The sequence below is a fragment of the Palaemon carinicauda genome, chromosome 2, assembly GCF_036898095.1.
Source record: "Palaemon carinicauda isolate YSFRI2023 chromosome 2, ASM3689809v2, whole genome shotgun sequence".
In the NCBI taxonomy this organism is placed as follows: Eukaryota; Metazoa; Arthropoda; class Malacostraca; order Decapoda; family Palaemonidae; genus Palaemon; species Palaemon carinicauda.
Window position 1 is genome coordinate 48437794 of NC_090726.1, and position 12500 is coordinate 48450293.

Below are 12500 nucleotides of genomic sequence, written 5' to 3' on the forward strand. Positions count from 1 at the left end.
TCAAGGAAGTTCGCATAGAGAGCAACATCATCGGAAAATGGTCATCACGAAATCTATCTCGAGAACTTTGTAGAAGATGACATTCTGGGTCCCACAAAGATTAGGAGATATTCAGTATCTGTCCTGAAAGCAGTAATATATAGAGGTCGAGAGAGAGAGAGAGAGAGAGAGAGAGAGAGAGAGAGAGAGATTTACAAGGATTTTGGATGCCTCAAGATTTTTTAGTCCATCCGCGATACTCCATTTGCTCTTGGGTAGAGCGATTCACTTAAGCATTTAGAGAGAGAGAGAGAGAGAGAGAGAGAGAGAGAGAGAGAGGTGATAAAGATAAGTTTTATATCTGCACATAGAAATCTCAAGTTTTTAAGATCTTTAATGGAGTTTTCAAGACGTACAATAGGTATTTCACGAGGTTCTCCTGATGTTTGTGCTTTCTTGTTTAATTAATCGAAACGCTGTTGACTAGATTAAAAAGCTTCCTAAATAGTTACTCAAACACCTGGGAGCTATGAGTAGGCAGATCTTTTCTCATCATCATTATTAAATTTCTAAGTTGTTAGATTGCTTAATATTTCTCATGATTCTGACCATCCTTTTTCATTCAGATCTTCCCTGTACGTAATGTATACAAGATCTACAGTTAATTGTAAAGTCATGCCTTCACCATCATGAGGCTCAATACTATATTCTAGAAATTTTATTCCAGCTTTGATCAGATTATGGAATGATCTTCCTAATATGGCATTTAAATCGGTGGAACACCAGAAGTTCAAGCTTTGTAGCGAATGTTTTATAGGTTGAATAGGCTGACATAAGTCACTCGTCTTAGTTTGTATATGACAGATCTATTTTAACGTTGTGACTGATATTGAAATATTTTATATTAATTACCCATTACTTCTCTTATAGTTTATTTATTTCCTTATTTCCTTTGCTCACTGGGTTTATTTTCCCTGTTGAAGCCATCAGGCTTATAGCATCCTACTTTTCCAAATAGGGTTGTCATTTGGCTAGTAATAATGATAATGATAATTAGGGGAAAAAATCACATCTCAAATGAAAGTTTATTACATTATCAATATGTAGAACATGTAAACTTTCTCAGTTATATTAATTACCCATTACTTCTCTTGTAGATTATTATTTCCTCATTTCCTTTTCTCACTGGGTTATTTTCCATGTTGAAGCCATTGGGCTTATAGCATCCTACTTTTCCAAATAGGGTTGTCATTTGGATAGCAATAATGATTATAACTAGGAAAAATCACATCTCAAAAGAAGGTTTAATTAATTCATTATCAATATTTAGAATATATGAACATTCTCAGGGACAAGACCAAAATGTAATTAAGTGCATAGCAAGCTTCAGCACAGTACATTTCTCATGTGGAAAATGTAATAACAAATTGTAATGGATGTGAAAAAGAGTGATCTTTCCCCTTAACAATATTGCCTTTGGCTCTCAGACAGAAAAGGCTCAAATAGGAAATTGTTTACGTGAAGATTAAGGGACATTTTGGTAGCTGACTTAGTCGAGTTTACTGACTGAGGTTTTGAGGTGCTCTCTCTCTCTCTCTCTCTCTCTCTCTCTCTCTCTCTCTCGTATTAAATTCAAGTAACCCAGTGAGGAAAGGAAATAAGGAAATAAATAAATGATGGGAACAAATTAACAATAAATCATTCTAAAAACAGTAACAACGTCAAAATAGGTAGAATAATAATAATAATAATAATAATAATAATGCATTGTTATTATATTTTATGGTAATGAGTTATTATTATTATTAATTGCTAAGCTACAACCCTAGTTGGAAAAGCAGAATGCTATAAGCCCGGGGGCTCCCAACAGGGGAAAATAGCCCAGTAAGGAAAGGAAAGAAGGAAAAATAAAATATTTCAAGAAGAGTAGCAACATTAAAATAAATATTTCCTTTATAAACTATGATAAACTTTAACAAAACAAGAGGAAGAGAAATCAGACAGAATATTGTGCCTGATTGTACCCTCAAGCAAGATGTTAAAATCATCGACTGAACATTCAGACGGGTTTTTAGCAACAATTATAACGAATGAAGGACAAATTGTGTCTTTACATTTTGGTTCATGCAACTGCATCGCAAAAGAGTGCCTGTTAGTATCATATATACGCAGAGTATGTGCAGAACCCGATTTGCCCAAGCAAAAGTGTATAGATTGCAAGTAAATGTTGTTCAGGCTTAAGCTTCTGTAACTTTAAAACTCATAGTGCATTTACCATTTCAAAAAAAAAAAAAAAAAAAAAAAAACAGTAAAATGATTTATAAATTCGAGGTCAGCTATGTTGATTCAATGCCGAGAGAAACAAAGTTTGAAAATATTCGAAGGAGAACCAAACAGTTTGTACAATTCAGTCCTTACTATCATTATTATTATTATTATTACTACTAGCCAAGCTACAACCCTAGTTGGAAGAGCAAGATGCTATAAGCCCAAGTGCTTCAATAGGGAAAAATAGCCCAGTGAGGAAAGGAAATAAGGAAACAAATAAAATGCTGAGAATAAATTTGAGTCCGCTATTTCGATTCAATGTCGAGAGAAATGGAAAAGTTTGAAAATATTTGAAGGAGAACCAAACAGTTGTACAATTCAGTCCCTACTCTCATTATTATTACTACTAGCCAAGTTACAACCCTATTTGGAAAAGCAAGATGCTAGAAGCCCAAGGGCTCCAATGGGGAAAAATTAGCCCAGTGAGGAAAGGAAATAAGGAAACAAATAAATGATGAGAATGAATTAACAATAAATCATTCTAAAAACAGTAACAACGTCAAAAACTATCGCTCGTTTAATCGTAAAATGAAGAGCAACAGGGAATTTTTTGTAAAAAACCAGAGGCAAATGTTTATAAAGTCCCACATGTATTGAGGTCATACGCTCAACAATTTACATTGCTCTTCGCTTTTCGTATATATGTGCCAAGGGCCTTGTGGGTGCTAAGCTCATCTCCAGCGCTTTCAAAGAGCGCTTGAAAGCGAAGAGAATCAAGTATTACAGCATTCCTCCAGTGTAAAAGTCAGTGACCCTTAGATTAATATAATGGAGAGAGTACTCTCTCTCTCTCTCTCTCTCTCTCCTCTCTCTCTCTCTCTTTCTTTCTCTCTCCTTCCATGTGGTAATTTACATACTCGAAACGACTGCGTTACTTTTATGGGTATGGTGTCCTCTCTCTCTCTCTCTCTCTCTCTCTCTCTCTCTCTCCTAGGACGTGGGGTTAACCTCTCTCTCTCTCTCTTTCCTCTCTCTCTCTCTCTCTCTCTCTCCTAGGACGTGTGGTTAACCCCTCTCTCTCTCTCTCTCTCTCTCTCTCTCTCCATGTGGTAATTTACATACTCGAAACGACCACGTTACTTTTATGGGTATGGTGTCCTTTCTCTCTCTCTCTCTCTCTCTCTCTCTCTCTCTCTCCTAGGACGTGGAGTTAACTTCAGGGCGTATGTGTTTGACGTGGCAAAGCTCGGAAAAATCTAAATTGTTTATTCCCGTCTAATGCCAGCCCAGACCGAGATAAACGACCCTCCCTCACTCTCTCTCTCTCTCTCTCTCTCTCTCTCTCTCTCCAAGGTTCATTTCATGCTTACATAATAAAATTGTCATGAATCTTATTAGAATAAGTAATATCAGTTCAAGTGATTTATTAAACTTTTTTAACTTGAATCAAACTCCGTATTATTTTCTATTTTATTAGAAGGAAAATTGCCTATAATCGTGGGTAGATTTAAAATTTAATTCTGTGATTGGCTTATCTTGCTTAAGAGCAGTTGGCCTACGTCGTAGGATTAAAATCATCATCATCATTTCCTACGCCTATTGACGCAAAGGACTTCGGTTAGATTTCTTAAAATATTTTATTTTTCCTTATTTCCTTTCCTCACTGGGCTATTTTCCCTGTTGGGGCCCCTGAGCTTATAGCATCCTGCTTTTCCAACTAGGGTTGTAGCTTAGCATTTAATAATAATGATAATAATAATAATAATAATAATAATAATAGTCGTCTCTATCTTGAGCTTTTAAATCAGTACTTCTCCATTCATCCCTTTCTGATTGGAGATATTCTAACGTAGTTAAAGGGTTTGTATATCGCCATGATGAGCCAAGCTGTACTAGTCAGGGCCAACCATACTAGGTTGGTTTGCTGTGTGTTCAGACAAAAGTCTCCCACCATCACCAATCCGCAGTTGACCAGCGTGGTGATGAAACTGGCCAAACCCCCAGACTTGAATAAGGACATGTCCGGGGCCTTTGTCCTGCAGTGGACTAGAAACGGCTGTATTTGTTGATGTTGATATATATATATATATATATATATATATATATATATATATATATATATATATATATATATATATACATACATACATACATACACACACACACACACATATATATATATATATATATATATATATATATATATATATATATATATATATATATATATATATACTCTGTATATACTGTATACACTAAACAGTCATTTATTTTCAATTATTGTGTCATTATTATTATTATTATTATTGTTATTATTATTATTGTTATTATTGTTATTATTATTATTATTATTATTATTATTATTATTATTATTATTAATGTTGTGACACTATTTAATAACTCAAATAAATCAATTATCATTTTCTAATGATACAATTTTACAGAAATCATCTTTCCAGTAAAAACAACACGTCATATATGAATTAATTTTCTTATGATTAAGAAAACTAGTTGTCTAGCATAAGATAAAAAAGTAACAAAACGCAAAATCAGCTATAAGCATTTTCCCCATCATAAATTGCTGCATCACCTACTGCCAAAATGATCGTAAGTGTATAGTTCGCAAGGTGACGCCAAGATAGCAATACGCCTGAACTAGCATTGTTCTCGAGTAAGACATCTCGTTCCCACGGGACCTATCAGTTGACCAAGCATCCGGGAGGGTTAGTCATGGAGAAGAGCTTGTGATACTTTCAGCTTTCGCAGGTAGATTGCCCTGGACTCATTGCTTGCTTGGGTCCTCTGTCTTGCGTAGGTGTGTGAAAAGTTGTGTGAAAAGTTAAGCTGGTCATTGGCTAAGGCGGGGGATTTTAGGTTGAAATCGAGTCTCTGTTCAGGATCTTATGTTGAGAACTGTGGCCATTTTTATGTTTCAGCGTGGTTTTATTGCCCTCATTATGAAGTATTTGGTTTAATAATTTGGTTTTCAAAACTTGGTTTCAAACTCCATACTGTACGAAGGAACATAATCGCATACAAGTAGATTTTTTTTAACATTGAGCCATTTTGCTGACAGCCTTGATTCATATATATATATATATATATATATATATATATATATATATATATATATATATATATATATATAAAATGTGCATACAGTATATGTATGTCAATATTGCTAGCTCAGGTACATCCCTGGTTGAAAATGCACAAGGGCTCCAACAGGGAAAGTAGCCCAGTGAGAAAAGGAAATAAATGAATAGTAAATAAACTATATACAAGTAATTAGTGAATAATGAAAATATTTTAATATCAATAATATAAACTATAATATATTATATTATATTTATATGTGTATATATATATATATATATATATATATATATATATATATATATATACTATATATTTATATATATAAATATAAAGCCATGACGTATGTTATAAGCCTTTAATTTTTCTTGCTGAAAAGAACGATTCGGGTTAAGCTGCTTTTACACGGCCGAATGGTTCGTCGAACCCGGTTGTCGAACCTGCTTGTCAAACGGTTCGAAGAGGTGGAATCAGCCACAAATGCATAAGGTTTGTAGACAATGAAGCCCCGCCCACAAAAGTCAGGCGAGAACAGACTTTATTCGAACGTGTTTGACAACGAAATACCCCGTTCACACCTTCGAACATCACTTCAAACACTTGTCTGTCGAACGGCCTTTAAAACGAAAACACGAGTAAACTGCCTCATTACTGTACTTGCCCATCACCTGTATAATTCATTCTTTTCGAAGTCTAAGAAGAGACTGGACCTCTTTTTCTCGTGCTTCCGTTTTCGCCATATTCAAGGTAAAAATCTCTATTCTTTTTCTTAGGAATAATACTGTAGTGTTCCAAATTTGTGCAATTTATATATTTTGAAGTACGTTGAGTTATTGAACTTTTGTTGGCTAAAGTGAATCCTAAGTAGTTGTGCTGAATATAATAACAATATAATAATTAATCAGGGTAGTTTATGCCCGATTATTTTCATTTATTTCATATATGTGGCCCCGAGACTATGCAACAAACTCCCATTATATCAGAAAGACCCAAGATGTTAAGGTTTTCATGAACAAAATTAATAGTTTCTTGCTTTCTAAGTGTTTCGATAATGTGGATTTCACAATAACCACACAATATGATGTGTGATACGCCAATTACATAAGAATGTGTCTGATAAATTGATGCTTTAGGTCCTGTATGGCTCAAGGTTCCCCGTGTGATAGGACCAGAAAAAAAAAACAGCCCCTAAAACAAAAGAACTGTAACTAAAGCTGCATATACGGGAGCTAAGAGTGAGAAAGAGGACCTATTTTGGGGGCAATGTTTCTTTTTCCATTTCATATTAACCAGTTTTCTGATAGGTCAAAGAATTCGAAAACGGTTTTAGCCCTGTCCACCTAGATCATTCAAGCCTAAGGTAAGGTTAAATTTCGAGCATATTTTGCTAAATATTTTTTTTTCTAAATTGCTCTAACAGGCTTAATTTTGGTCATAGAGAGGTCAGGTTGGTCTCATTCTTTTGGAAAATGCCTGAAGTTTCTCATAAAGTTATCAAAAATATGCAAAAACATGTAAATAACAGAGTTTTGCAAGAAGTGCCGGTAGTCCATTGAGTGTTAAAGGGTTAAAAAATTACTGTAAAACTCCTGTAGAGAGTAGGGTTCCCCTGAAAAGCAGCCCTCAAAGTAAAGAAAGAAGGTAGTAAACCTATTCGATGTTCGCCAGCGTGTACTTCAAGTGTTAATTCGCCTGTGAGATTCTGGACCCTTCTGTACTGTGGTGCGTCTGGTAGGTTGGGGGGGCTCCTTTGGAAAGTCATAACCTACCAGATTTTGGTCGCCTGGACCTTTCTGTACTGTGGTGCGTCTGGTAGGTTGGGGTGCTCCTTTGGAAAGTCATAACCTACCAGATTTTGGTCGCCTGGACCTTTCTGTACTGTGGTGCGTCTGGTAGGTTGGGGTGCTCCTTTGGAAAGTCATAACCTACCAGATTTTGGTCGCCTGGACCTTTCTGTACTGTGGTGCGTCTGGTAGGTTGGGGTGCTCCTTTGAAAAGTCATAACCTACCAGATTTTGGTCGCCTTTACCTTTCTGTACTGTGGTGCGTCTGGTAGGTTGGGGTGCTCCTTTGGAAAGTCATAACCTACCAGATTTTGGTCGTCTGGACCTTTCTGTACTGTGGTGCGTCTGGTAGGTTGGGGTGCTCCTTTGGAAAGTCACAACCTACCAGATTTTGGTCGTCTGGACCTTTCTGTACTGTGGTGCGTCTGGTAGGTTGGGGTGCTCCTTTGGAAAGTCACAACCTACCAGATTTTGGTCGCCTGGACCTTTCTGTACTGTGGTGCGTCTGGTAGGTTGGGGTGCTCCTTTGGAAAGTCACAACCTATCAGATTTTGGTCGCCTGGACCTTTCTGTACTGTGGTGCGTCTGGTAGGTTGGGGTGCTCCTTTGGAAAGTCATAACCTACCAGATTTTGGTCGTCTGGACCTTTCTGTACTGTGGTGCGTCTGGTAGGTTGGGGTGCTCCTTTGGAAAGTCATAACCTACCAGATTTTGGTCGTCTGAACCTTTCTGTACTGGGGTGCGTCTGGTAGGTTGGGGTGCTCCTTTGAAAAGTCATAACCTACCAGATTTTGGTCGTCTGGACCTTTCTGTACTGTGGTGCGTCTGGTAGGTTGGGGTGCTCCTTTGGAAAGTCATCTATCTATCTATATACCAAGGCACTTCCCCCAATTTTGGGGGGTAGCCGACACCAACAATGAAACAAAACAAAAAGGGGACCTCTACTCTCTATGTTCCTTCAGCCTAATCAGGGACTCAACCGAGTTCAGCTGGTACTGCTAGGGTGCCACAGCCCAACCTCCCACATTTCCACCACAGATGAAGCTTCATAATGCTGACTCCCCTACTGCTGCTACCTCCGCGGTCATCTAAGGCCCCGGAGGAAGCAGCAGGGCCTACTGGAACTGCGTCACAATCGCTCGCCATTCATTTCTATTTCTAGCACGCTCTCTTGCCTCTCTCACATCTATCCTCCTATCACCCAGAGCTTTCTTCACACCATCCATCCACCCAAACCTCGGCCTTCCTCTTGTACTTCTCCCCTCAACTCTTGCATTCATCACCTTCTTTAGCAGACAACCATTTTCCATTCTCTCAACATGGCCAAACCACCTCAACACATTCATATCCACTCTAGCCGCTAACTCATTTCTTACACCCGTTCTCTCTCTCACCACTTCATTCCTAACCCTATCTACTCGAGATACACCAGCCATACTTCTCAGACACTTCATCTCAAACACATTCAATTTCTGTCTCTCCATCACTTTCATTCCCCACGACTCCGATCCATACATCACAGTTGGTACAATCACTTTCTCATATAGAACTCTCTTTACATTCATGCCCAACCCTCTATTTTTTACTACTCCCTTAACTGCCCCCCAAAACTTTGCAACCTTCATTCACTCTCTGACGTACATCTGCTTCCACTCCACCATTTGCTGCAACAACAGACCCCAAGTACTTAAACTGATCCACCTCCTCAAGTAACTCTCCATTCAACATGACATTCAACCTTGCACCACCTTCCCTTCTCGTACATCTCATAACCTTACTCTTACCCACATTAACTCTCAACTTCCTTCTCTCACACACCCTTCCAAATTCTGTCACTAGTCGGTCAAGCTTCTCTTCTGTGTCTGCTACCAGTACAGTATCATCCGCAAACAGCAACTGATTTACCTCCCATTCATGGTCATTCTCGCCTACCAGTTTTAATCCTCGTCCAAGCACTCGAGCATTCACCTCTCTCACCACTCCATCAACATACAAGTTAAACAACCACGGCGACATCACACATCCCTGTCTCAGCCCCACTCTCACCGGAAACCAATCACTCACTTCATTTCCTATTCTAACACATGCTTTACTACCTTTGTATAAACTTTTCACTGCTTGCAACAACCTTCCACCAACTCCATATAACCTCATCACATCCCACATTGCTTCCCTATCAACTCTATCATATGCTTTCTCCAGATCCATAAACGCAACATACACCTCCTTACCTTTTGCTAAATATTTCTCGCATATCTGCCTAACTGTAAAAATCTGATTCATACAACCCCTACCTCTTCTAAAACCACCCTGTACTTCCAAGATTGCATTCTCTGTTTTATCCTTAATCCTATTAATCAGTACTCTACCATACACTTTTCCAACTACACTCAACAAACTAATACCTCTTGAATTACAACACTCATGCACATCTCCCTTACCCTTATATAGTGGTACAATACATGCACAAACCCAATCTACTGGTACCATTGACAACACAAAACACATATTAAACAATCTCACCAACCATTCAAGTACAGTCACACCCCCTTCCTTCAACATCTCAGCTTTCACACCGTCCATACCAGATGCTTTTCCTACTCTCGTTTCATCTAGTGCTCTCCTCACTTCCTCTATTGTTATCTCTCTCTCATTCTCATCTCCCATCACTGGCACCTCAACACCTGGAACAGCAGTTATATTTGCCTCCCTATTATCCTCAACATTCAGCAAACTTTCAAAATATTCCGCCCACCTTTTCCTTGCCTCCTCTCCTTTTAAACAACCTTCCATTTCCATCTTTCACTGTCTCTTCAATTCTTGCGCCAGCCTTCCTTACTCTCTTCACTTCTTTCCAAAACTTCTTCTTATTCTCTTCATATGACCTACCAGATTTTGGTCGCCTGGACCTTCTGGACCTTTCTGTACTGTGGTGCGTCTGGTAGGTTGGGGTGCTCCTTTGGAAAGTCATAACCTACCAGATTTTGGTCGTCTGTAGTCACATAGCCACATACATTGCCTCTAGCTATTAGTTGTATTCACAGCCATATTTGTATCAGAGGAGATCGTGGAAGAAAGAGTTATAGCTGTATATTCTGACAAAACAGTTGTTTTAGCATAAATGCAGAAACAAGTTATCTATCAGGAACTTGATCGCAGGCATTCACATATCCCATACATTGCCTTTAACGACTGGTAGTATTCAAAACATTAGTTATATCAGAAGAGGCTGTGGAACAAAACGTTATAACTACATTCAGATAAAACGGCTGCTTTAGCATATATCCCGAAACAAGAAGGCACCAACTTTACCTTTTTTTTTATCTTTTTTTAACTTGAGAACTTTTTTATTGGAGAGAGACAAGTAAAATCTACCTCCTTCCATTTTTTCATGTTTGGAAATCAAATTATGGTGGATCAGCAATAGAGAAAAGACCAACGATTACCAACAAAGGGGTCTTTATGACATCGGATGTCTCGACGTTTGGTAAGTTCAGTGTGTTCGAGGCTTCATTGAACAAGAAATTGGATTTTTATTGCTCTCGGGTTCAAATCCCTCATGTTTAGACAGTAAATACCCCATTTCGGGATTGATTGAATCTACATTTATGCATTAAACTATTTCAAAATTCACAAAAATCAGGATGATTGTCATAACTTCCATTTGGCTTTTTTGAGTACTGTAGTTCACAGATCAGTGGCTTGTTCAGGCAATTATGTCTATTCAATTACCAAACTAATACACACACACACACACATATATATATATATATTATATATATATATATATATATATATATATATATATATATATATATAGATAGATAGATAGATAGATAGATATATAGTGTGTGTCCCCTCACGTTATTTTTTTCTCATTTTACCTTGTCCCTAGATTAGTTGATAACATATCTTTCTTTATTATCCAGAAAGCCATTATGCCTATATGAAGTGAATACCATATAATTAACCCCTCTTTCTCCTCTTGGTCTTTTTCAGGAAGAAATTCGATGACAACCAGTGGTGGGAGTTATTCGACACCAACACATCTCGTTTTTATTACTACAACGCCACTTCACAGAAGACGGTGTGGCACCGACCTCAGAACTGTGACATCATCCCATTGGCTAAGTTGCAGGTAGGGACTGAGTTCCTCTTGGTTTATTTTTTTTTTTTTTCAAAGGTTTTGTTTGGACATTTTCGGAATTGAAAAATATCTCTTCCTCTTTTTTTTTTTTAGTTTTTGTTTGGAGATTTTTTGGAATTGAAAAATTTATCTTCCTCTTGTTTATGAAATTTGTTCTCAGGACATTATTGTCATTGAAAAAATTCCATTCCTCTTGTTTTTTTTAAAGGTTTTGTTTGGAGATTTTTGGAATTGAAAAATATCTCTTCCTCTTGTTTTTTTTTAAAGGTTTTGTTCAGAGATTTTTGTAATTGAAAAATTTCTCTTCCTCTTGTTTTTTTAAGTTTTATTTTGGAGATTTTTTGAATTAAAAAATTTCTCTTCTTTTTTTTTTAAAGGTTTTGTTTGGAGATTTTTGGAATTGAAAAATTTCTCTTGTTTTCTTAAAAGTTTTGTTTGGAGGTTTTTGGAATTGAAAAATTTCTCTTCCTCTTTTTTTTTGTATTTAATGGTTTTGTTCAGAGATTTTTGGAATTGAAAAATAATTCCTCTTTTTTTTAAAGGTTTTGTTTGAAGATTTTTGGAATTGAAAAAATATCTATTCCTCTTGTTTTTTTTTTTAAATTTTTGTTCAGAGATTATTGGAATTGAAAAATTTCTCTTCCTCTTGTTTTTTTTTTCAAAGGTTTTGTTTGGAGTTTTTGGAATTGAAAAATTTCTCTTCTCTTCTTGTTTTTAAAAGTTTTTTTGAGGTTTTGGAATTGAAAAATTTCTCTCCCGGTGGTTTTTTTTAAAGTTTTTGTTTGGAGATTTATGGAATTGAAAAATTATCTTCCTCTTGTTTTTAAATGTTTTTTGAGGTTTTTGGACTGAAAAATTTCTCTTCCTCTGTTTTTAAAAATTTTTATTTTGAGGTTTTTGGAATTGAAAAATTGATCTTCCTCTTGTTTTTGAAAGTTTTTCTCAGGACATTATTGTCATTGAAAAAATTCTATTCCTTTTGTTTTTTTAAAGGTTTTGTTTGGAGATTTTTGGAATTGAAAAATTTCTCTTCCTCTTGTTTTTTTTTAAAGGTTTTGTTTGGAAATTTTTGGAATTGAGAAATTTCTCTTCCTCTTGTTTTTTTTTTAAAGTTTTTGTTTGGAGATTTTTGAAATTGAAAAATTTATCTTCCTCTTGTTTTTTTAAAGTTTTTGTTTGGAGATTTTTGGAATTGAAAATTTCTCTTCTTGTTTTTTTTGTAAAGG

At 36.5% G+C, this 12500-nt stretch overlaps 1 protein-coding gene across 1 annotated transcript in view; it reads left to right on the top strand.

The window, feature by feature from the left end:
• Window positions 1–5681: 5681 nt before the first annotated feature.
• Window positions 5682–12500, top strand: part of LOC137616449 (rho GTPase-activating protein 39-like) — a 78690-nt gene continuing 71871 nt past the window's right edge. Inside the window, exons 1-2 of the mRNA XM_068346217.1 lie at window positions 5682–5686; window positions 11127–11265. Of these exons, the coding sequence (XP_068202318.1) occupies window positions 5682–5686; window positions 11127–11265 (144 nt within the window). The remainder of the gene's footprint in view (window positions 5687–11126; window positions 11266–12500) is intronic.